The 26,429-nt window shown below is 41.3% G+C and overlaps 1 protein-coding gene across 1 annotated transcript in view; it reads right to left on the reverse strand.

Moving 5' to 3' along the window:
- Positions 1 to 26,429, reverse strand: part of CLYBL (citramalyl-CoA lyase) — a 157,413-nt gene that overhangs the window by 62,461 nt on the left and 68,523 nt on the right. Inside the window, exon 2 of the mRNA XM_035318712.1 lies at positions 12,878 to 13,067. Within this exon, the coding sequence (XP_035174603.1) occupies positions 12,878 to 13,067 (190 nt within the window). The remainder of the gene's footprint in view (positions 1 to 12,877; positions 13,068 to 26,429) is intronic.

Genomic DNA, 26,429 nt, shown 5'->3' on the forward strand with positions numbered 1-26,429 from the left:
TAGAAAGCATGGGCTTTTCATCTGGAAGAAGAGAAAATATGGACTAGAAGAACAGAATATTAAATGGGTTGAAAACTGTCTGGACAGTTGAGCCTGAAGGATAGTTACCCATGGCTCAATGCCTGGTTGGCAGCTGGTAACAAGTGCAGAACCCCAAGATTTGATACTGTGACCAATTTTATTCAGCATTTTCTTCATCAGCCTCAGTGATGACATAAAATGAACCCTCAGCAAATTTTCCAATGACACTAAACTAGAGGTATGTGACTGGTAGACCTTCAGTCCAGAGGCACCACGAGAAATCCAAGGACCATGCCAACAGGCACTCCAGAAAGTTCAGCAAGAAGAAGTGAGAAGTTGGGCAGTGAGGGCAGGATAACCCCGTGTTCCTGCCTGGCTAGGGGGTGACAGGCTGCAGAGCTTGGCTACTGAAACACGCCTGGGACTTTGGTGGGTAGCAGCCTGAATGAGGGCCAGCAAGGGAAGAGTCTGCTCTCACTGAAAACGAGGCTGCAAACTGAATACTAGACTACATTAGGAGGAGCATGACCAGAAAACTAAGGAGGTTCCGTTATGCTCAGCTCTGGTGGGGTCACATCTGGAGTAGCATGTTCAGCTTCAGCCACCTACTTCCAGAGAGGTGTTGAGAAACTGGAGAGGGCTCAGTCAAGTGCTTCAAAGATGTGAGAAAGCTTTTGACACCGCTACATGTAAAAACCTCAAAGGAAATATGCTACTGTGGAAACCTACTTTCATCCACCAGGCAGCTGGCCTGGTAGGGAAAATGGGCATGGCTTCACTATTTTCAATAACAATTTGAATAGTGCAGGAGTGTTTAGATTTACAGTATTTTCAGAGATCTGTAATTTGGAGAGAGAGGCAAAGACATTCTCGAACTGAATCATAGAATCATAGAATATCCTGAGTTGGAAGGGACCCTTAAGGATCACCAAGTCCAACTCTTGACACCATCAAGTCCAACTCTTGACAACATCAAGTCCAACTCTTGACATCTTGAATAGATCAGCAAACGTGAAAATAAAAAAACAATATCACATATGAAAGAGACGTAGAGCCAGAAACAGTTGAAAATGCACTAGTAGTAGGTTGAAGTGAATAGGTGCCACCAATGAAGTGTTATTACAAAAAAAAAACAAAGTTTATTATAGAAACATATCAGAAGAAGCATCATACAGTATAAAATAGGAAGTAATTGCACAGTTCTATGTTGCATTTATAAGAACTCAGTTGAAATATCCGGTTTAGGGAACCAGAAATAAAAAAAGATTGGACAGAGTACACAAACTTAGAAGATCAATAACATCTTCAGGCATCTCCTGTCAGAAAAAAAGATGAAGGATATCCCATCACTTTCACTAAAAGAGAAAATCTATAGGAGACATTAAAAACATTTAAATACACAGAATAATGTTTTATAGGAGAGGGTTACAGATTTATTGTTTTCTTCCTGTATGGGGTCATGGACAACAAAATCCATCACATTTGCTGAAAGCAGCATTGACGTTAAATTATTAGAAAATCTAGAACAGACATTAGAGGGACCAGAGATATCTTTGGGCAGTCTCTACAACAGGTTACAGAAATTTCCAATGTAGTCATTTGGAAAGGCTTCATCATGCTTCAGATCAGGGGACTGAGGTAGATGGCAACAGCTCCTCCAGCTCAACACCTCTGTTACCCCAGAAATGAAGTTAACCTTCTCTTTGATTTTCTTTTAACCCCCCATAAATGACCCCAAATGGAGGTATTAGACTCCCCTGTCAGTTATATTTACTACTAGAAGAAAAAAGACACAGTTCAATAAATGCTCTGTCTCTCTCAAGGAATCAGGCTTGATACCACAGATTACTACATGTCGTGCTTGTAACTTTGCTAAGCATTTCCACAATTCTGGGTCTTAAAAGGTCAGTGACTAATGAGTTGGGAACGTCATGTATGTAACTTGCCCATTTACAAGGTACCACAAGTCCTCTTTTCTAGAATATCAAGAGTCTCAAAAAGGCTCACAGCAGCCCCTTGTGAAACCCCAGGCAAGACTTCTTTAAGCTGACCTCAGAAACCACTGCTTTGTGCCACTGTCCCTCAGCAGGGCCTTATTTGCTTCACTTGCATTTCCTCACTTACTTACCAGCTCCTGGACTGCACTGGAAAAGAGCCTCCTTACCTCCAGCTCCAGCATGCCACATCCAGATTGCAGAGATGTCCTCTGTGACTACCTGGTCTTCAGTGCTCAAAGAGATGTTTTAAATTTGTACAAACACACTATTTTTTTTTTTTTTACCCCAGTCAGTATGGCAGGAGGCTGCTTGCCAAGACCATATGGCCTGGAAAGGTGACCGTGTGGGTCTGCTCTATCTTGGCAGCACTGAGAGAGCTCAGAGCTTCAACACTGACAGGAAGGGAGGTCTCTTGCAGACCTCTTTGACCCACTGGGTATGCTTACGGCAAAGTGTCGTCACTCTTCCTACAGGGAACATCAGCCTTGGGAGGGTGTGATCCATGCAGCGCTCTGCTCTTTGACACCAAATACACCGGTATGAAGATGTGGACATAGAAAGAGGTGACACCTGCTGACCAGGGACTGAGATGGCCATTGCAGGCTAAAAGCCAGTCGCTCTTTCTGCTAGTGTCTGTCAAGTCAAATCAAGTGCTACTCAGAGGTTGCTTGGTATGTGAATTCTCACGAGCTACAAAATCAAGCATGTGTGTGAAGGGAATGGAAAAATGCAGCATTTCAAAAGCACCAAAGTAAGGATCAGCCCCTAAAACCATGTATTAGGTTTGTAATCTCGGATATTAAAAGTCCAGTCTAACAGTGACAGGTCCAGTTCTGCTTTACTTGAGTCAAGGCATTTGGAGGCTGGAAGGCAAAGTTAGAACAAATTGTTTCAGTACAGTTCTCATTAGTAATAAATAATAGTCTGTATTTGCTAAGAAGGAAGAGAAGAAATGTGTTAGACAAAATGGAAGCCAACAGATATTGTTACAGCAAAACCTGTACTGGATCAACAACGCTGATTATGATGTTGCAAAGTCTGGACAATTGTTCCATGCTTATCAAGTGGATTCTTCAATACTGCACTCAACTAAATATACTTTCATTATTTCTGTGCTGCAGTTGTGACTAGGGACTCAGATTCTAAATGCAGAGCTTTTAAAATAATGAAAAGTAGATGTATACTTTGTAATTTTAAGTAATTAAAAGTTTGCTCTTCTATTGTGATAGAGATTTTTAAATGAAATTTGACATGGCATATACCATTGTCTTCAGCCTATCTAGTCCACCAATACCTAAAAAAAGATACCGCAAGACAGCAAGTTCAGTGACCCATTCATCTTCTGTACTACCGCCTACAGCAGTTGTTCCATAACTGTCCTTCAAGGAGAACTTGTAAGGATGTAAGGAGAGCTTCAAGATATCCATGTAACAGCTTTATGGGCCTATTAAATAAAGGGATAAGTGTTTCTTCTGCATTACTGCTGGCTCTGGGCTCTTACAGCATCCATCTGGAATGCAAAGACCTCAGGACAGGAAAAAGCCTTCGTGGCTATTCCATGCTCTTGTGGAATAACTGCAAGTTAGTCACAAGGTGTGTATGTATAGATCAGCATGTGGGCTAACACGAGCTACCAACTGTAGAGCCTTTTCCTATCCAGTGTATCTCTTTTTGTATTTGAGGCAGAACATGGCCACTCCCTGATTTCATTTCTCATGCACATTTCAATTTTTTTCCCTACTGCAGTATTTGTGCCATTTATCTTGTCCTATATTCACTTTCCTTTTTTTCCTACTTTTGGGAAAAGCATCTAATATCCCTGTAGCATTAGTTTTTCTTTGTTAATGTCAAAAAATGTTAATCCGTGAAGACTTGCTTCCTAGATAATGTTAATTCAGCTGCCAGTTTTATAATAGGATTATGCTTTCCAGGATTTAAAAATCCCACTTGTTAGCTACAAAACAGACTTCTACTAACAGCTATAAAATCTAATTTAATCCCTATTGGCATTAACTAAATAGCTGAGGTATAATTTCTGTCTAGCTACACTTAACACCCTGCTATTGCCATAAATATATAAAATTCCCTTTGAAGTTATAAAAGAAACTGTTCAGTAGGATAAACAGGGTCTCATGAGTCCAATCATATGCTATCTCCAAGGCATAACAAATGTTGTTTACATATTGTAAGGATTTTGCGGACAGTTTATTTAAATAGATTCACCCATGTTTACATGCATTAATTTGCCCTTTTTCTCAAGAAAATGCATACTAAATTATGATCTAAATTTAATCTATTTAAAAATAATTGGTTAATGAGTGGAAGATTGGGTCCCTGTGGAATCAAAGTTTTAAATGTAACCAAATAACCTGGCTAAGCTGGAAGAGAATACCAATTTGTTCAACATAACCCCTCATAATGCACAATTGTATTGTGAAACCTTACAAGATGAAGTTATCTCAAGCTTGGCATAGGAGCAGCTATTCTGAGGCAATCTCATAAGATACTGTAAAAAGTAAGGAGGAAAGAATGAGCTAGCAATGTTTTATAATGATCCTAAAATAACGCCCATGCTCTTCCCAACCATTTGCTCCCAAATGAGGAACACCACCAGGATTTATGATCTTCTGAAGCCCAGTGATCAGAAATGAAGACAAATATTTGCAGTTCTTTTCCCCCAGCCTTGAAGAGACAGTAACTGGAAAGTACATGGTTCTGGAGAGGGTAGTCCTAATGCACTGTGATGAAAAAAAGACTGCAAAAAGTGCTATTATAATGATACACAGTAGATTTATCAAGTTATGCAGCCATTTAGGAGTTGAAACAGAAACCTCAGAGCAACCAAGCTCCTTTAAAGACAGAAATCGCAGTTAAACACAGAAAACAGTAGGATTTTATTTATCCTTTCAGAAATGATGCAAAGTGCTAATCAGACTCCACAGTCAACTTATCACTTTGTTTATTGATAAACAAGAAGAGAGATCATAATCTCCCTTCTGGCACTCACAGCCAAAAGAAAAGATGGGCAACCTCAGCAGATCAGCTTACAGGAACATCAAAATGTTTAGAAGGCTGGATTTGCAAATGTGTGTTTGTCCTGGGAGACAGAAATACAATAGACTTTGGCCAACACACTTAGGTGTGCTGACGACCACACATGCGCCATACGTACATGAAAACCATTGCCAAAACAGCAGTTTTTGAATGCTTCTAGATGCATGACTTATGTGAAACAATGAAAAAAAAGGCATGGTTTTTGCTCCTTTGCAAAAGAATTCCCTGGTGGAAAGCCCAAAATGTGGGCATGGCAATGTGCAACCTGGGGACACATTAGGAGCTTTCTTGCCCTGGAGCCTGTCACATACAGTGCTGTGCAGGTTTAGGTGTGAGTAAACAAGTGCTTGCACTTCCCTAATGTTCTGTCCCCACTTATTATGGTTTTTATGACAAGGACTAGAAAAATCTCAAGAACTGAGTATCTAACTCGTTCTATTGTGGTATGTGAGTGCACAAGGAATTCATGGTTCTGGACGCTCTCCAGTTCCAGTAAGTCAGAGGTATGGTCTCATAGCTATTACACACGACAGCCCATGCCACGGAAATGCATTCTTTTGCAGTATAAAACCTTCTTTAATGCAAAGTCTATTCGCAATTTAGAGAAGAAAGTCATTCACAGAACATTAAAAAAACAGGGCTTTAAGCAATTGTAATCCATGTGTTGTGCTCTGTTGAATAGATATACATTACTCCACTCTAAACTGAAGGGATGTCGTGGCATATGCTTAGTACATGGTGGAAATAACAGGCTGTTTTTAGGTGCTTCTCTGCTTATTTTGGGAGTAGACTGTCCTGCAACTAGCAAAACACAAGTGCATACCAGAGCAGCAACCCCTGGCTTTGATTTCACAGAACATTTGAGGAATCATCAACAGCTGAAAGAAAGGGGCTAACTAAAGTTGCTTAGGAAAAGAGAAATGTGACATGGCTAACCAAAATCACACAAAGATACTGGGGAAGCTTAGGAGGTGGGAAGACCTTTACGTTGATGTGTAACAGTGTACACTAGGAAGAAGCTCAAAGTCCTGAAGGGTTTAAATCTGAATTACTCATTTAGACTCAAATGTCCTTATTCATTGAGAAATATGATCTGAATGACTGCCTCAACTGTGACCGTAGAGATAATAGCAGAAAAATTTAACAAAGAGGGCAAGTGCTATATTCTCTATGTGTCCTACCACTTTCTGATCCATGTCACCGTTAACGGAGTCTGTGAGTTTCCTCATGCTTGGCTTGCTTGTCTGTTTTCAGAATGTGGCCCTGGAAGAACAAGCAGGGTGGACGACTGGTTACTAGCACCATGGTCTTAGGTTCAAGACCAGTCTTCAGGATTAATTGCAAGAGAAAGTTGGACAAACAAGTGTATTGCTTTGCTCATGGCCAACCAAAAGGAGACGTAGAGCAAACACTGAGTGCTGAGAATGTTGACTGCAGTCTGGGAAGTACCTTCATGTTTTGCCCACCCCCAGTACCATTGCAGCCCTGTCAACACAACCTTATGCATGGATCTGCATACAAACAAAAGTCTGCCCAAATTTGATCCAATGGATTTGCATGTTACACATGTATGCAAAACATTTTGTACTGGCTTGATTTTCTGTAGCACACCTGAAAACCAATGGCTCCCTTCAAAGTGCTAGATGCTCACTGGCTCTTCAGGCAGGTCCCTCCTCTTATGAAGACACAGGAAATACTGCAAAACTGTCCAGAAATGCTACAGAAGTATGTAGTAACACACGAGCTTCAGACCTGCAATTCGCTATCCTTCAGTACCCAGGTGTGCTGCTGTGCCTGAAGACACTGTACGGTACCCGTGAAGACTTAAAGTGCCGCAAATTCCAAGTCCATACAAGCAGTAACTGTGTACTCTAAAACATTTTCCCAGGTCTGTTAGTAAATCCCAGCCTGAAATTCCTGTTAATACTGAGCCAAGACATTTTCCTTACGTTTCTAGACACCATTGTGTCAGCAGTAATAGTTATATCAGAACGTGTCCAAGTCAAACTTAATTGGATACGTCTGAACCAGTGGAAAAGAAATAACTGGCAATTCAAAGGCTCCGCTCGAAGAGACACAGGCACTATTGAGCTCATTAAGAAGAAAATTGCTGAATATTGTGATTGTACTTATGAATCCTCTTATCTTTATATAAGGAAGATGATTGGCTTGTAGAATAAAACAATAGGAATAAGAACTTTTATTGTCAAGCAACCACTCAGGAGTGGCAGTTCTTCCAGGACCATGGTGGGATTAATAAAGGCGTGAAAATACTTTACAACTTCCATAAAAATGTATATTCATCAGAACTCTTCAAGGATCAAAAAGGCCTTGCAGAGTTTCACTGTACAGTTCAGCTTCCCTACTATAAACCAGAGAGACTTCTGGACTCCCCAGTTCCTACAGAAGAAATTTCCCATGCTACTGAGACTTTTAATAATGGCAAGCCATCAGGGAAAGCAGCATTCCCATTTTAATTTTGTGCATCTTTTGAAGACAAGTCACCCTACTATACACCTGTGTACATTTAATCGTTCTCTACACACTTTATCAGCAAGCCTTCTCCCTGTAGGAGGAATACAATTAGGTACAGTACTAATTTATTATATATAAAGCAAAGACCTGGTAAAATAACCTAGTTATCAATGTTTCATGCAACTGTGCCTATGAAGTACTAGCTAACATTCTCACTATGTGCCTAGAGAAATACCTGTGGCATTGATAAATCCTAACCAACTTGGGTTTATTAAAAAAAGGAAAAAAAATAAAAAAATAATAAAAAAAAGATTATCATTGCATAACACAGGAAAACTGTTGATTTTAATTGAAGCAGCTAGAAATTTATGGAAACCAACCGCAGCTTATTTCCACTGATACTGCAAAAGCCTTCAATAAGATCAATAAGGAAACACATTTCACTAAGGAAAGCCTAGGATATTTTTTTTTGTGTACCATGCTGACACACTTTATGTATTTATTTCCACCCTCAAATTTAGCTGAAGTGTTATTTTGCATGCAAGAGCCTCTTCTCATCAGTGATAAGGAATAAAAAGGTCAGAAGGCCTCAGATTAGGGGGAAAATGGTAGGCAAGGATGCTCTCTCTCCGGCGTGCTGTTTGTTCTGACCCCAGGATCAGATCTCTGGCACGATGGAGAAGGCATTCTCATGGGGAGAAATCTCCATAAAATCAGTGTGCATGCGGATGATCTGCTCTTAACTGTAATGAACCCAGAGTCATCGCTTACGTATGCGTTATTCATAACGGAACAGTCTGAAGAGTGGTCAGGCTTTAATCCTATTTTTAAAAACAGATGATTCAAAAGAATAAATAGTTTCTCTCTCTCTTTTTTTTAATCCTTCCATGGCACAGCACAGCAATGATCTTTTAAGTGGCTGCTACAAGATATTAACTGGGAGCAAATTTATGCTATGACCCTAAGAGGCTGTACTGTGGATAAGCCAAAATAGGCCCATCCCTACCCATCTTCTCAGCCAAACTGAACTGCTGAGGGCTGCAGGGAGAGCAGAAAGGCTCAGGGACTGCTGCTTGCCCTCTGAAGGCAGGGATGAGAGGAAAGGATGGAGCTGACACTTCCTCTTCTCCAGCTTCTGATGCTCAAGTGCTGGAGGAGAGAGCAGCTTCCTTCAAAAAGAGACAAAGTGAAACGATGGTGACTCACAGCAGAAAGGGCTGTAGAGCTTAAACCCTCATCAGTCCTCCATCATTTTACAGTGCAGCCCTGAATATTAATAACTTTTATTGGATGAAGAAGAACTCTTCAGTTCCAGAGGAACAACAACTTCATAATTCCAGCTGAAGTGTTCCATGTTGGAGGACTCCGCAGCAGTTTCCCAACTGTATGTATACTTCAAGGGATTGCTTTTACACCTCTGATATAAGAAACATGAGCAACACAATTTTTGCATGCCTTTATTTTAATGAGAAAAATAATAATAATAATAATAATAAAATAAATAAATGCTTGTTCATGGCTGGTAGGATAATTCCCTGGCATGAAATTTAGGCGGGGCAATTAGGTCTAACAGCACTACTGGGGTAGCATCCTGGCAAATATGAATAAAAGCTAAAATTGAGAGGAAAGATATTTTTACGTGATAAGGCCAGAGGCTGCTGAGCTATGACCCAGAGACTGGAGGAAGGGAGGCCTTTGGGGAGCAGAAGACATGCACAGGCAAAGAGGGACCTGGAAGGGGACTCCTCCTACAGGGTGAGGAAGAACTGAACATGGGAAGTTGCAAACAAAGTGCTTTAATCAAAGGAGGGTATTTTTCTGATGGCTGCTCCCTGATCATTGAACTGCTCAGAATGCCACTGTCTCAATAGGAACAAAGACTCACATATGGCTTTACTTTCGGTGCAGATAATCAAGCTGTAATTTTGATACCCGATAGGGGTATCAGGTGTGGAGAAATAACCTGAACCCCGCAGCCCAGAAACAGAAAAAAATGCCACAGCTCCCATGCCACAGTTTAGCAAGGCTAAAGCTAACTTTGTAAAAGAAAGCCGAAGTTTTCAGCAACACTGGGATATTTTCTTATCAAGTTCCTTATTCCAAATTTTTGAAGACCTCCTTACAGCCCTGTCTAGTCCCAAAGGCATTGCAAATGTCCCTCATGCTCTTCTCAGAGCAGATCTCACTCTCCTTCCAGGCTTAGTACTCTGCACACTATAACTTTGCTTTTTAGCCATTCTTCACTTTGTTTACCCTTAAAAGCTGAGATTTTTTCTCTTTGGAACTTCTTGCAAAATGCAAGGGTTTCTGCTGCTTGGACTTGATGCAAGTGAAAGTCTGTGTAAGCATTTGATTCAAGGTAAGTATTTGATTCAATCTTCAACCAGGTTCTGATTTTTGAAAAACCCAACATTTCAGCAGCAAGAAAATCCGTAAGTAGAATTTTTATTGATATAAAACATGGCAATAAATTCATCAGTACTATTTGTTGTAAGAATAAAGGACAAACTCAATGTTGTGTTTCCTGGTGTTTTTCCCCCCTCGGTTTCAGATGACCCATTTGCAATGGGCCAGTGAATACTGTACTTCAGTGCATATTCTTGACATATCTTTCACACAAAGTCTCCAAACACCTCAGAAACATTAATAAATTAAGCAGCAAGAGCAGTAATAATTTCAGCTTTACATTCACAGAACCTAATTCTCAAAGTCTTCCTGAGTATCTGTGGCAGATCTAAAAATGAAATTCAATCTTCCAATCAGTTTGAATTATGCTTTGCTACTAGATCATGCAATCACAGACTAATTCAGGTTGGAAGGGACCTCAGGAGACCGCCCTGTCCATCCTCCTGCTCAAAGCTTCAGCTCTATATCAGGCTGCTTAGGGCCTCATCTAGCAAACGTGTGAAAACCCACACATGCGAAGGGAGGAGGCAACACTGCTCTGGAAAAACCTCTTCCAGTGTTTGACTACCTGCAGAGGGAAAAACGTTTTCCCTGATCTCCCCGGTTTGGTGTCATCATGAGCGTGGTGAGAGTGCACTCCCTCCCATCAATGAAGTTGTTAATGAAGAGCATAGACAGTACTGGTCCCATAATAGGCAATACAAAGTACATGCAACATGTACCACCTATGTACACCCAAACTGCCACCCCCCCTACAGTCTTTCCACCCAGTCCATTTCTTCTCAGGATAACTACCAGGATATTATGGCAGACCATGTGAAAAGCCTTGCTAAAGTCAAGGTAGACATCCATATCTTTCTAATCCTCAAAGATGTTAATTTATTTATTCAGAGAAAGCAATCGGGTTTGGTAGGCATGATTTGCTCCCGATCAGTCCATTCTGGCTATGGCCTTGGGCACTCTGAAATACCTTCCATGAGAACCAGCACCATCAATTTCCCAACCACTTCTGTGAGGCTGATGGGCCTCAGGTTCCTCCTTCCTACCCTTTCTGAAGATGGCTGCAGCATTATTTGCCTTTCTCCAGGCATCAGGAACCTCCCCCAGTCACCATGGCCTTTCAAAGATGAGAGACAGCAGCTTCAGGATGACAATAGGCCAGATCCCTCAGCAGCTTCCAGTGTGTCCTGTCTGGTCCCATGGACCATCTTATTAACTAGGCACTGACTTCATCCTCCTCTACTGTGGCTACTTCCTCCTTCCCCAGACTTTGCCTCTAGGAAATGCCCTAAGAGGCCTGAGAGCAGACTGACAGTAAAGCCAAAGGTTTCATGGAGGAGTGGGTTAATACTACCCCAGTCTTTCTTCTTTTTGCTACTGACATACTTGTGGTAGCCATTCTTGTTCAAGCCTCACCAGTTTAGATCCCAGCCAAGCTTTGACCTTCCTCCTTCTGTCCCTACATGCCCATACAACACTTCTGTGTTGCTCTTTGGTAGCCTGCCTCCACTTCTACCTCCTGTCTGCTTCTTGTTTGCATTTAAGCTCAGTCAGGGGCTCATCTGTCATCTCCAGTTTGTGTTACATAATTTTCTCCTAATTTTTTTGAAATCTTATACCCAGTGGCACAACTCTCCTTCACTTCAACAGAGCTAGAATTTTAACACCCTTTAGAAACTGCTACTATCAACTTTGTCACCTTGATCATAGAAATTTGGGTTTGCTGTCATCCTATATAACAAATAGATGCCTCCGCTTTAAATGATTTGTTTTATACAATTAAGCTGAACCTAAAAATGCAATATTTTAACACGCAATTGTGTCTTGTGTCATCTAACAGCAGCAGCCTCCCAGATAAGAACTAAACAATACTAATTCACTGTGACAGCAGATATAATTATAGTCTCCCACACAGAATTTTAGCAACTGGAAAAATGTTTTCCAACTGTCTTCAACAGTATGCATGAACATCCAGCTATGCTACTTTCACTTTTCAGAACTAAAATAAATATATGAAAACTCCGTAAACTTTTTTTTTCTCACATACATATAAAGACCTGAAAGTTAAAGAGAGCATTATTAAATAGAGTCCTTCTGGAAAGCATTAACTCCCAAGAAACAGAAAAGAATAAAATTTCATACACATTTTTGAGATTACATGGGAAAATCTTCAAACCTGTTTTCATAACTTCCTGGACAACACATTCGTACTCAAACCCTAAACAGCACTTGCTGTTGTTTGAGGCACTGTAAAATGAACAGGAAAACTTATAAATATGAAGATGATGTTATGGCAAACTGATGTTCCAGTTCAGAAATATTTTTTACTATGAAGCATTCAAACCGGTTTCTGGTATACGTGCTTTAAGATGTGAAACATTTTAAAAGGGAAATGGTTACTCTGAGATATTAAAAACAAAAATTGCTAGCAAGCATATCTGAACGCATGCTTAGTTCATTCTCTCTTTCAAAACTGAACATCAACAAAAAGCTTAGCACTGGTACTTATCACGTGTACATCCATTTCTCACTCTGCTCTCTCTGCTTGCTTTCTTGCGGCTCCTTCCATCTAAAATGCCCTCCAAATGCTGGTGTGCTTGGGTTCTAACTTCTCCTTCCTTCAGAAACACCCCTACTGGCATTTCTTCTGAAAATCTCAACAAGTAAATCCTTCTAAACACCCAAAGGCTCAAGCCCAAACCCATACTCGTTTGCTCACAGTCTGAAGATACTTTTGTTTCAACAACAAAATCGCAGCTTGGTGACTGTGAACTAACTCCACAAAGCCTATCACTATGACTTTGCTTTGTGTATCTTAAGATTTATCTTTGTCTCTCTGGTTACCACTTCCCCAAGGCAAAGGTGATGTTTTTCCACACATTCTGTTTAGCGCTGATTGTATTGCACAGATAATTTTTAATTACCTTTCTGTTCAGAGCCACGCCATCTTCACAGTCCAGCACCGCACAATCGACATTTAGTGATGGGATTTTTCGTATCTTCTTTTCGTCATCTGCAGGTACGTACAGCACAGCTCGCCTGGGAACGTACTTGTGAGATGATGCAAAGTGATAACTGAGCTTGGGAACACCAGCTGGCAGAGGAGAATTCAGCCTGTGAAGGATATGGGTGAAATCAGACTCTTGGATACAATGCTTTAAAGAATACTTGACCATATTTTAAAAAGAGAAACTTTCCTATCTAAATAGTGGCAGTTTGGTTTTATTTCTCAGGAAGAGCTAAAGTTGAGAGATATCACTATTACGGTTAATTACAGTATAAAATCCCCAAATCACTATGTTCAACAGAAGTTGCAAGCCTTAATACCCAGAACTGAAGAAATGCTAGGTCTGAGGTTATCCATGTAGCCTTAATTACACTGCCTGTTCTGTGCACTGTGACAAATATTAAATACAGAAAGGGTTTTGGTTTTTCTCCCCCTCGGTCACAACTCTTCTATAGGTTGGAGGCTGTGCTGGGAACAGATCAGGGCTGCTTTAGCAAGGAGGCTGCTATCTGCCACGTGTGCTCCAGAAGATAGATGGCATGCTGTGAATGAAGCAGGAGTGTTGGTTAAAACAAACACCATTTTGCAAGGTTGGTTTTGCAACCTTAGCATTATTTCAACAAACGTATTTGCATGCAAATTTTAAATAAGCAAAATGGTGGGAGAGGGAAACAAGAGAACAGCCAGGAATGAAAACCCCACATAATGTGCAGCCTCACTAATCCCAACGTGTCCTCACTGAAGCCTTCAGACCCACAGCACATCCCTTGATTGACAGAGCTCCTGAGCTCACCAGCATCATCAGCAGGCTGTTGGCCACAGCAGCTTTTAGCGTGTATAAACCCTTCATACACCACACTTGGGTGCAGGGGTGAGCCCGTGGCACCACGGGGCTTGAGTGGGTTGCATCATTATGGTCTAGAGGCATCAGGTTTGCTGAGGTCTCCACCCTGCACCGGTGGCTCCTGGCGAGGGAGCAGCCAGCCCACCTCAGCTGCGGGGCTCGTGGGCCGGGAGGCAGTGGGGCTGCCGGGGGAGGCTGCCCTCGAGTGCAGTAGGGAGCTCGCCTTGCTCCATAATTACAGGCACAGAGAAATACATTGCAGACAGTGCCACTGTGTTTCTCGGCCTTCCAAAAAAAGCCCTTGCCTGTTCCTGTTCCCACCCATTTCATGGTGTACCCCCCAGGCCTATTCTGCTACATCAAAAATGAGGACAAAATAATACAATTTGCCTTCGTATCCAGAGCACAAGTCATTTCCACCACAAAATAATCCCACCATATAACACCATTACGCATTATCATGTATATTATTCAGCACTTTGAATAATGCAAAGCTTTTCTAGCACCGCACTGAATATGTCATTATCACATCACGTCAGGGACCCATGCATTCTCCTATGCCCCTCTTAATAATATTTCCCAAGTTGCTACATTTGGATGACACACAGCTACATGCGCACATGGCTTTCCTTCAAAGCGAACATGACTAACCCTGTCAGACGCCTGGAAACGAGTTCGGTCAATCGAAATCGGAGCCAACGTGATGAGCTGCCGACAGACCACTACAGATACTTGCTTTTCTAAGCTAACCCCGCTGAAGCATCTGCTCTTCCCCTTGGCCTGGCACCCTGAAAGCTGAATATAGGTCTTGGGTTAAAAATTTGAAGGCAGTTTTTATCACATTTTATCTCAGCAAACTAAGCAGAAAAGGACAACTATTCAACCATCTCCTGTGCCAGGTCCCTGCATGTCCTGGGTGGACCCATTTTATGAGCCCACAAAAAACAAATACTGACTTCTTTGTAGTATGCCTGGTAATACTTAATTCAGCCTAAGTAATGGGGCAGCTTTGTTGTTAAAGAGAAATGATGCACTATTTGTTACAAAGAGCAGTGCTACCCTTGCTAATAAATCCTCATCTCCAACTGCAGCAGCTCCAAGACTTGGGCAGTGGAGATCCTGACACTCAGTACCAGAAGCCATGCGCTGAGTCTCTCCTAAGCACCATCTTTGCCCCTCTCCCACAAAGCACTTCACATCCCCTGCCTTGTCTTGAAGTGCGGGCGATAACACAACTTGAGGCAACTCAAGTGGCTGCTAGTTAAATCCACTTAATCCCATTTTCTTGTAGCAGTACTCTTTGGGAGAGCGAGGAGGAGGTGGAAGAGTGGTTTATCTCAAATGGAAAGAGGAGGGTCTTTCTTCAGTGTGACACAGAGGTCAGTAAAGAAGTCTGCAGTCCTTCACTAAACATATATGAGAGGACAAAAGTGATTAGTTTCCATTCTTTTTCTCTGATGGCTTCAACCCGGTAGTGTTGGAAGGCACAAAGGAGCCAAAGAGCTCAGTCCATTAATTGTTAACTCCGGCCTACAGACAAACAGCTGCTGGAGCACCCTTACTGTCTGCCTCTCACCAACCCTCCGACATGCCCAAATTTGACAGAAATGGCTAAGACCATCATCTCAGAGTGTACCAAAGGGATGTATCTCCTGTCACACACTCATTTCTCAGGATTTCTTCAAGGGCTGAAGCCAGTTTCCCCTTCACTGCTGCAAGCCCCGCAAAGGCCTCTCTGCTCTGAGCACCATGCACAATGGCGTAGAGCATCACGCAGGTGAAACCCTCACCTCTGTCCACAGAGCAGGTTCAGCCAGCTGTCACCTTCAATGTCTGTGATCTTCTGTTTAGATGGGGCAGCAGTGTGGCCTCCCCTCAAGAAGTGGTAAATTTAATCCATGATGCTACCACCTGGTGACTTCTGGTATCTCCTTCTCAGCTTTGTAGCCCCATGGGCCCAAACTGCAGGTTTCTCAGAACACAGATTATTATAAAAATATGTCAATCTGTCAAATCATTAGTCTAATGAAACATTTTAGCAAGTCAAAGAAGTACTAATTTTTTCAAGAGGTGTGACCAAAAATGAAGAGTACAGGAGGAATTGCTATCAGCTGCCAGCATCGTCTCCTTTCGAAACAAAGAGCTCTAGAAATGCGAGTGTAAAACAAGGCTCTTCATCAAGGATACCTAGGTGTGACCGCAACAAACATTTTCAGGTGCTATTATTTTCCCAAATATTATTTTAACACCCTGTTTTCACTGCACATTTTCCTTGCCTAGTCAGATTTTGTGTTCTACAATGAATGAATTGCAGAGTAAGAAGCACCTGTATTAAGGTGGACCTTTTGGAAACAGAGTTGCAAAACCCAGCATAGTAACAGTTAGCTATTCTGGTAGCAATCACTATCAGGATTATCTGGACTTCCATTATTTTGGAGAGTGAAAACATCCCCAGTGTGGTTACTTTTTTTGGGAGGGAGGGGGTTGTCAGGGAACAGCACTGCAATCTCAGTTATGTCATTAACCCCATGCTGTAAAGAGGAAGAAAATCTTGCATATGTTTCCTGACTGCAAGTATTTTAATGATTCAAACTAAGCTTGACTGTGCCTAAAACTAAACACATGGACACAAGCCAAGTGAATTTGCTAAGACAACGTTTCTTCCTTTAAGCACTGTAAGTTAAAATGAGGACTAGACTATTGGGTAATGCTCATTAAATTGTTTTACTGCAGCTTTTCATTCATAGCATTCAGCAGCATGCTGAATGTTTGTGGGTCTTGGAAATGAAAGTAAATTTCTTCAGCAAACAGAGCACTCTACTAAAGTCTTCATCAAATATGTAAAAGCAGCTAGCACATTAAAGTTACTCTTGATCCTCTGAGAACAGTTTCACCTAAGAGCAAACAGCTCATCCTCGGGAAGGGAATAACAAAACCATTCCGAATGCTAAGAGGCGTTGCACTTTGCAATGGCAGCCATACAGCGGGACAGCTACCAGTGAAACTACTGAAAATTACAGAGATTTCCCTGATGCATACTGCATTTTCACATTCCAGCATTGCTCGTGCTCACACATTTACTGAACTGTATGCACCTGTGCCGTCTCGTTGGAGCCAACAACTTACAGCGCAGAAATAAAGTACTCCCATCAGTTATTTTCAGGATCAGCACTTTAACTTGAGCCTCTGCTCTATGTTTGTTTGCTAGATCGAGTCATCCTAGAAGAGACCCTACACCACCACGTGCCCAACACATGGAAAAATATCCATTACTTGATAGGCCAAATCTCTACTTCTACCACCCTTGGCACAGTGTTGGCAAAAAGTTTCTAACCATCATACTTAGGCATTTGAATGAAAACCGTGAAAAGAAAAGAAAAAGAAAGAAAGAAAGAAAGAAAGAAAGAAAGAAAGAAAGAAAGAAAGAAAGAAAGAAAGAAAAAAAAAAAAAAAAAAAAAAAAAAAAAAACAGGAAAATTTCCACACTGTGCATTTTTGAGCTGTAACTGGTAAATAACCTCAATCCCAGATATCCAGCAGGGTAGCGTGGCAGAAGGACAGAAGTGACCCAAAATCTAAGACCCCACTGAACCCAACACAGTTAATGTTTCAAAATCTCCTCCAAACTAATTATCTGATGTGTGAAAAAATAAAAATAAAGAAATTAAATATAACGGCTTTACTATGTCTGTTTTACTAGGGAGTAGCTCCCAAACACGCACAAATAATTGACCAAAGACAAAGGCAAGTTGCGGGAAATTACAAAGCACCCCAATTTGCATAGTAATTCTTTCTAATTAAGGAAAGAAGCTAGAAGTTGTTTGTTATAAACATCAGCAGGCCTTGTGCAAATACGACCAGCTCACAGCCGAGCTAAGCATTCGTCAAATCAAAGTGACTTTCCCGAGAGTTTTATTGGTACAGCTGCAGCGCATGCATTTTATCACACATGCTAATAATCCTGGTTATGGCACTAACATTTTAATCATTTGTTCTGTGGGCTTGTTTCTCAAACAATTAGCACTAATGAATGGCCAAAATACCTCGGATCATATATGTCTAATTGCAGTCAAGAGCAGTTATTGTCTGCATGTACATTTCAATTCACCTCTGGGGATAATGTTTGTTAATTGTATTTCTTTATATAGCAAGTGAAAAAAGGCTGTTCACTCCAAAAGGGACTAAGTGTTCTCTTCTTTCCCTTTGTTCCCACAAGAAGCTAAAGTCACTTCAAGAGGCACTTAATCCCATCATCCATGGTTACAATTGCCTTACAGCATCAATCAAAAAGAATCTGAAGTAAAATGATGCAGCTATATTGTGTAATTAAAAGCAATTCAGGTAGTTATTGCTTGGGGCATTTTCCAGGTCCAAATACTTCAAATGGCACCGCGGGGATTCTAAATACTGTAGTGTTTTAAATTTGGTCAACGACAATATCTCACAGAGAAAGGGGAGGAATATGCAAAAAAAAAATCTCCTAGTGTGTATTGTAAAGCAGAAGAAAAGAGGAGGAACAGCTAACGTTTGAAGTGACAAAATCTACAAGTCTCCATATAAAAGGGAAATAAAAATATCAAGAAGAGAGAAAAGGGGAGGAAAAAGAAAAGGACCGCACTTTTAAATAAAAACAAATTCCCCACAATTGTTGAAAAGTTAACATGTGAAAAAATGCTAACGTTTTCTTGGGTGGAAAACAAAAGATGGTTTGACCAGCTTTGCGGCCAGAATACGGGGTTCCGAAAGCCTAGTGCTTTCCTAGTGGAAAGAAATTCAAGGTAAACTGGTTAGTTTGGCTTTTTTTTTTTTGGGAAAAAAAAAAGGCTTATGTTAAAAGAGAAAACATATGATATTTACTTCTGAATAAAGCGAGAACTTCGCTAAGGTGCTTTACCAAACAACTGCCACTAACAGTGATCCAATTATGCTAAAATAAAAACTGCAGCTTTTCAACATATCAAACACTCTGCTTTACATTTTGATTTCTTCCTTTGTTCCAAAACACTAAGGTAATTTCCCTGATGCTCCAAATAAAAGAAAAAAAATAAAAGAAAGGAAAAAAAGTAAGAAATTCTTCAAACCTAAAAATCTACTTTCTCCCTCCTTAACGGCAAGGCAGCAGCCCCTTGCTCCGGCAGACAGGGGCGAGCAGGTCTCGTGGTTTGGCGCTTTTGAAAAGCAGCTTTGCTGATGAGTCAAAGCGCCTTGAAAGAGGCATTGTCTGCTTTTAAAGTCCCCAACAAGGCTGATATGATTTCACAGCGATGTACTGCCGAGATTAATGCCCCTGAAGCTGATGGAGTTATACAGGTGTGAGATGCCAGGAGCCAAGACGGGAGCGGGATGCCCTCTCTCAGGTCTCCAGAAAGCGAAAGAATAAACCTGGGCATTTGTACGAAGTCATGAGGGATCCAGTGATGGGGATGGGGGGTAGAGAAGTGCTGAGAAACCCTCAGCAAAGGACAAGTTGTACCCTCCGTAATGCGTGCTCCAGCTCTCCTAAGGGGCCGATTGGGTCGGGGAGCGGCTGCTGCTGGAGAGCCCAGAGCAGAGGTGCAGAGGGGGCTTCCCAGAGACCCTGGGCCAGCACTCACTCCAGCTGGCAGGACACAGCCTTATACCCCAAAAACAGGCAAACAACACGGGGAAGAAGAGACCCTCTGATAAAGAAAGAACACAACTGCGACACAGAGAAGAGTCAGTAGAGGAACGCAGTGCAGTGTTTAGATGAAATCTGAGTACTGCAGCGAAAGTTGCTGGTGAGGTGTTTTAGGGAAAACGTGTGTCTTCAGCTGCTACTTATAATTTTTCCTATCTCAAGTAAACCAATGTAAGCCCTGTAACTGGAAACCAGAGCCTTTCTGGGGCACAGATCGAGCTCAAACCAGTAACTTACTGCCAAAGGCTTAGAATCACGGACCCCTAAGCCATAAAATGATGAAAGGCTATCACAGGTTAAATAGTTAACCAAACTTTCTCCTCCCACCAGCACTAAACGTCAAAAAAAAAAAGAAAAAAAAAAAAAAAAAGACCTTTTATTTACCCCACCATGTTCTTTCAACCATGTTTGACCCCGTTGTTTTGGTTCACTCAGAGCTCCACCACGGCTTGAATCGCTGTGACTGGAGATGGGGCTTTTCTTAGTTCAGAATAGCCAAACTGGGGGAGGGAGGACGGGGAGGACCTTTATCGGCTTCTCCGGTTACTAGCGTCTGGCATTTTCAGAGCAGCAAATACAGTTTGGGCTTAAGGAAGATGCGAGTGCGACCGTTCTTCGATTTAATAGGGGAATTTAAAAAAAGAGATTTAAATAATGGGTCAGGGCCACGAGGGCTGCTTGCTCCTCGTGGCAACAGGCTGCTCATAGCGGAAAGCCCGTCTGTGCCTGCGTGCGTTTGCCATCACCCAAGGTTAATTGGTGTCCTGTCTTGGGGAGCTCGAACACACGTGATGATGCCCTGTGCACGGCCTGCTCCCCTCCTCACGGCGCGGCAGCCTCGGGGCGGCCTGTCACGCCAACGTGGCACGGCTGGGCCATGCCGCTGGCCCCGCTTCGCTCTGGGCATCAGCCAAGTTCCTGGCTCCGGGGGACACCTATCGCTGCCCCGCCAGACCCAAACCTCGGACAGACCATGGAAAAATTATGTGTTTGTCCGCGACACATTCACCAGACCTCAGTCACCAAAGGAAGGTGTAACCAAGATAACAATTCGCTTCCCTGTTTTCCTACAGATAGAGACACTTTGAAGTTTTAATTTCTACAGGTACATTTTAAGTGGTTTCATATATTTATTTAATGTTATTTCTCCTTAAGAAAAAATCCACATTTTTAATAATCCACAACACTCTGGTGAGATTTTTTAAAATTTTGTTTAGCCATATGATGTCCTGACAGAAACTCTTGTATTGCATTTTTTTTAACAGAGTTGCAACTACCAGCTGCAAAATAAAATTACATCAATTTTTAAATAACAAAAAGATCCCACAATAAAACCAAAGATTCAATAGTACAGCAAGAGGCTCAGAAAGGACTGCACATAAAACTACTCTTTTGAAGATGCGTGTTGCAAAGTAAAAAGAGATTACTTTGGATGCATGGTGTTGATTTATGATTTGTTTTGATTTATCACTGGTGTGTACAAACCAAAATGCACCAAGTATGCTCAGGGCTGTGCAACATCAAAAACAAACAAACAAACAAAAACATCTTCTGAGGTCGAGCATCCTCCAGTTTAGGAGGATCACCAACAAGCACTAAGAGGGCACACGAGGTAGAATTTTGCCTTAGGAAGTAAATACAAAAAAAAGTGCAAATTAATAAAGGTGGCAGTTTTATAGAATCAGACAGGTAGCCTCTGCAGAAAGGTTGAATTTTGAGGAGGTGCTCTCTTTGTACAGTCACCACCGAAATACTTTTGCCTCTTAGGGAAACAATTTGAACTCTCCACTCCAGCCCATCCTGGGCCACTTTCTTTGTCACCAGTTCTGTCACAACGCTTCCACATGCACACGTTGTGTATCCAGCCGTGTCCCTGTACACACATAAATTGATAAAAACATTTGGACAGAATTCGTTTCTCCCTGGATATGCTTCTCCCCACTTTTCTCCACCGTTCCCCTCTCTTCCCCCGTGCTGCTGCTGACCCAACTGTGTTCATGTGGGGAAAGTGCTGCGTGGCCAAGAGCAAGATCAGGATTCAAGAATTAAGTGTTAATTACTCTGATTACTGTCTGAGGCCCAAACAGCTAAAGCCTCCAAACAGTAAAGGACTTACTAACGAATTCCATGTAAAATAAGAAATATGTTCTTGTCCAAATCAACCTCAACGAAGCCCAGCTCCTGCCTGGTGAGTGATGGTGCAGCTGCTCACGCCAAAGCCTGTGCAGGTCAGAAATGCATATATGCACAGTGTGAGATAAAAGGAAAACCTGACCAGCCCTAAAGTTAGTTCTGATTCATGATGTAGTTACAGTAAAAACTATGCTGAAGATGTGCCTGCTCATATTTAAATGAAGTGAAGGAATAAAGAAAAATGAGTATCGATATACTGGTGCGGAGGAAGCCATAGGGAGGAAGAAAATTTCCCCCCGCTTTGTGTCTTTCAGGATTTCTGATGTTTTATTACCAGTTTTATTCTAATTTCTGTTGTGGTGGGGAGATTTTGCAAAATGAGGTTTTCCTTTGTACTTCTGAGAATTTTTTGCTAAATGGGCCATATTTTATGTTGGCTTACAATTTACGGCATTCCACACTTGCCAAACACCAACAGCTCAGTGATTCCTGTACAGTTACTTAGAAGTGTATGCAAATTATGCTACTAAATAAAGTGCAGACATTTTTACTACTTAGGGAAAACAAAACAATATTGCGGTCTTCTCTGCACTTTGGGATCGCTCCTGAAAACCTGCTCAAGCATGTGCTTCACCCAGAGAAATCAAAAGGACTAGGCAAACACCTACAATTAACCATGTGCTTAAGTGCCTGCAGGACTGGGGATTAATTTGGGATTCTGAAACTCTTCCATTTCCCTGTGTTCTTAGGCTACACGTAGACCAGCCTCCTTTTTTCATTTTTTTTTTTTTTTTGGCACAGAGACTTTGCAAAATTGAGACTCAGAAGCTTGCACATGCAATTCAGCTGGTGAACATCTTTTTAACAACATAAAGGCATTTGTTTTCAAATGGGGAAATAAACTGCATATTATTTTCAGCGTACGATGAGAAGCAAAAATACGATTTATGTTTAGCCAAGCATTTCAGACTGAAGAACTAATTTCTATTAAAGTGAACTTCTTTAGAATGATTTCTGTGCCAAACAGCTGAGCAGTGAAGAAAAATTCAGTAAGCAATTAGTAAATATGAAATTGCTGAAGAACAGTCTGTGTAACCATAAATCTAAAATACATCGCAATTACATCCAAAAGAAAAAGGTAATTACATCAAAGCTGGCGTAGTATGACAGGAGAAAGAACGAACACACACACTGCTGTTAGTTCAACAGCAAATGTAGCTATACTAATTGGAAAACAATCACTGTCTGCTTTTGGATATCAGTGTAGTGCAAATTTTAAAATATTTCCAAAACAGATGATAAAAAAGAACACCTGCAAATATTGCAGTGTTCCAGGCAATACTTTAGAAATGTCTACAGGCAGAAATACTACACTGCAGTATGGCTCAGGATGGCACAAACAAGCATCTGTGTTTATTTTTAACTAGTCAGATTTATAAGAGCAATGAAATCCCTACATAAGCATTTTATATTGACCTGATATGGACTTACTGTTTTAACCAGCTTTTTAACTAACTCCACAAGTTAATAAAGGCAACTACATGAATCCTTACGGCCTATACATTAAGATAAGAAAAACATTCATTAAGCAATATCCAGACTGTTTTAATTACAGAAATATCACTCTTATTTATAGTATAATGTTCGTTAAGTACAGTATAACGTTTTCTTAAAATGCCCCAGAGGCAGTTAAACTCTTGATTAGCTATAAAAAAAAAAAAAATCTTGCTTAACTTCAATCACGGGAGTTAATGTCTACTGCAATGAAATTCCAGTACTTTTAATCATACAAAAATGACATATGTAAATCTTATTAACCATGAAAACATTATATAAGATCAAATGAATTTTCTATGCCTCTATCACTATTAAATTTAAACAAAATGTGGGAATCTTTCTATGACAGTTATGGTAGCAGTAATAATAAGCCCAGCCCTATTGCCTTTGCAAATGAAACCAGCTGAAAAACAGATCCTATTTTATTAATTTAAAAAGATAGCAGAGGTGGCCCAAAAATTCTGACTTCTATGTTTTCATGCCGTTAACTATGTCCCTGTTCAATTATCTAAAATTAAAACATACAAAATTAGTAGAAGCAGTGGGACTAAGCAACCTTTCAGAGACTGGAAAACTTCCCCAATCTCCAGTAAATAAACACCCAGCAAAGCCTTATTATCCAATGTCTTTCCTTGCTCTTCTGTGTATTTTTGTATGCTACAAGAATTAAAATCATTACTGTTTTTGTACAGATTACAATGAAAAGTCAACACAAATACATTTTCTTCAGTATTTATCCCACATCTGCCCATTAATCTGTATGCCTCTAGAAAAAGCCATCCATTCTTTATTTGCTAAAAACATCAAGAAGTTAAAAAATCAAGAGCAAAGTGATGTCACATTGTGAGACTGCATTAAAAAACTCAACACCTTTAAAATGCACGATGAAGTATTATTTTCTGGTTCTTGCGTCCTTGGCTCTGTTTTTTCAAGCTTTTCACTACAAAAGTCAAAGCCAGTTATTTTCTTTAAAAGTGAAAAAAAAAAATGAAGCTGATGTTTTAGGAAACTGGTCCTGAAGGAAATACCAAATATCGTGAAACTTATGATAAAAAAGTTCATAGCCATCAATTCAACTTGATCTTCCCCACAGCCAGCTGAAGGATGTTTTTATTACATGGAAACAGGCACAACACCACCTATCTCAGAAGCGCCCCTCTGAAACTGTCTCCTTCATAGGGTCAGGGCATTGGGGTTGCTAAATTTAGTGCCCACCAATCTCTTTGGGCTCAGTCCCTTCCAGCCACCGAGCCCCCTTTCGCAAGGGGCAAGCTTTTGCAGAGAGAGCACCTATGCCACCCAGAAAGGGACGAAGCCCCCTTGCTCTACTGAGTGGGGGAGTCAGATCCCACTGTCCCGAGGGACGTGTATTTGGGATGTGTGCTCAGAGCCCTAGGTTCACTCTCCACAGTAGGATTCAGCCATAACCCGCTCCCCAACCACATGCGGGTCACCGAGGGCCTTGAAGGAGGTGACTACACTAGGATGAGAGGGACCCCACTGGGGGCTGCCGACAGCAGGGAACTGGTCTGAAATAACACGTTGGTCATATCATCATGGCCTGTCTTACCAAGGATGAACGTTGCTGTGTAAGCAAGCTCAAAGGCTGTAAAAGTGCCAGACCTAACAGGGTGGATAACATTAATGTGTGAGGGAGAAAATAGGGACCAAAAAACTAAACGCAGAAGCCTGCTCTAGAAAATATATATATATATATATATATATATATATATTTCTAAGCTACTTTTATTTAATTATCTCTAAACATTTTCACAGAACTCTTTAGATCGGCTTTGCCACATCTTGGGAGACTTAAACTTGCCATAAAACCATGACCCCAGCCCCTATTGCAGATCCCCCACATGGAAGCCCCATCCCATCTGATGGTCAGTCAGTCACTGGCCACAGGCCGGAGTTTAACAAATCATCATCATCAAGAGCAGAAGAGACATGAGGTGAAAAATCAAGTTTGCTGCAGAGCACTGTGGTTTTATTTTCACAAAAGTCCAGGGAGCAGCTAGAAGCCCCTGCTAGGGCACTGGAAGCACCTGGCAGGCCTGGCTCCGTGCAAGTGCAAGCACAAGTACTGACATTACAGGCTCTGTGGGGGCTTCTTATCTGTATTTCACAGGTGACATTGCTCGTGAGGCCACAGTTGCCACAGCATATATTTACTGGTGTCAGTGAATGCACGAAAAAGACAGCTGAAACTTTGGTAATGCTTGGGAGTCAAAGCTGCTCTCCTCCCTGACGGCCTTGCTTCATTGGATGACCCTTCCTACAAAACACCGCAGCGTTGTTCCGTGTGGATTCCCTACACATTACACACCACCATCACCAGCCCCCCCGCCTTAACCCCAGACTTCGGGGAAAAGCCCTGTCCCAGGCTGCTGGTTGTCAGGGGGCAGAGCAGGGCCTGGCTGCAAGGGAAGGGACGGGATGGAAAGGCGAATGGGTCACCGCCACAGCAGTGAGGATTTTGCTCCCTGAATTCGTGACACAGGCTGATCAGTACTTACTCATTGATAAGCAAAGAAGAAAACCATACTGCCTGCCTTGCAGCCTGCACAAATAAAGGAAATTGCTTTTGGTTCCTAACGTTGATATATAATGGAGAAGCAAAAGTCCTGGATTAGATGAAAATAAAGCCTATAAGGAGAAACGGGATTAGGCCTACTTGCATTTAACAGTTTTTATGATGTTTTAAATGAGCAGCGCTGTTCCTCTAAGTAAGTATTATAGCACTGAACATCTGTATAAAAACTGAACACCATACAGACTCTTTGAACTCACTGATATATATCCTCATGGAAAAAGCTCCCTGTGAAAACATGTAGGGGCATCACGGTGTTTTCCTTTAAAGGTCCTCTTTATTGACCTCTGTCATGAATACAGGCTCAGACTTACGGAAATTAGATAATTATGTAACATATGCCTTCTATCCTGTACTGGAAAAAAAGGAAAAAAAATATTCCATTCCCAAATTTGTCAGCTTTTTTTTTGTTTGGGCATCATCTGAGATATACTTTAGTACAAAAGTTGAAATTATTGAAATTATATTGAGATACATTTTAATTCTGCAGAGTACATCAGATAATCTGTACTAATATTAAGAAACAAAGAATTGTAAAGGAGGCAGAAAACAGTCCTACAGGTACTGAAATGTGCTGTGGATCAAATTGAAATGTTCTTGCTAAATATGTATCTCCAAATTGTATTATATATATGTAATTTGGATGCTTTGAAACACCAGTTTTAGTCTCACATCACCCCTTG

The sequence above is a fragment of the Oxyura jamaicensis genome, chromosome 1, assembly GCF_011077185.1.
Source record: "Oxyura jamaicensis isolate SHBP4307 breed ruddy duck chromosome 1, BPBGC_Ojam_1.0, whole genome shotgun sequence".
NCBI classification, from domain to species: Eukaryota; Metazoa; Chordata; class Aves; order Anseriformes; family Anatidae; genus Oxyura; species Oxyura jamaicensis.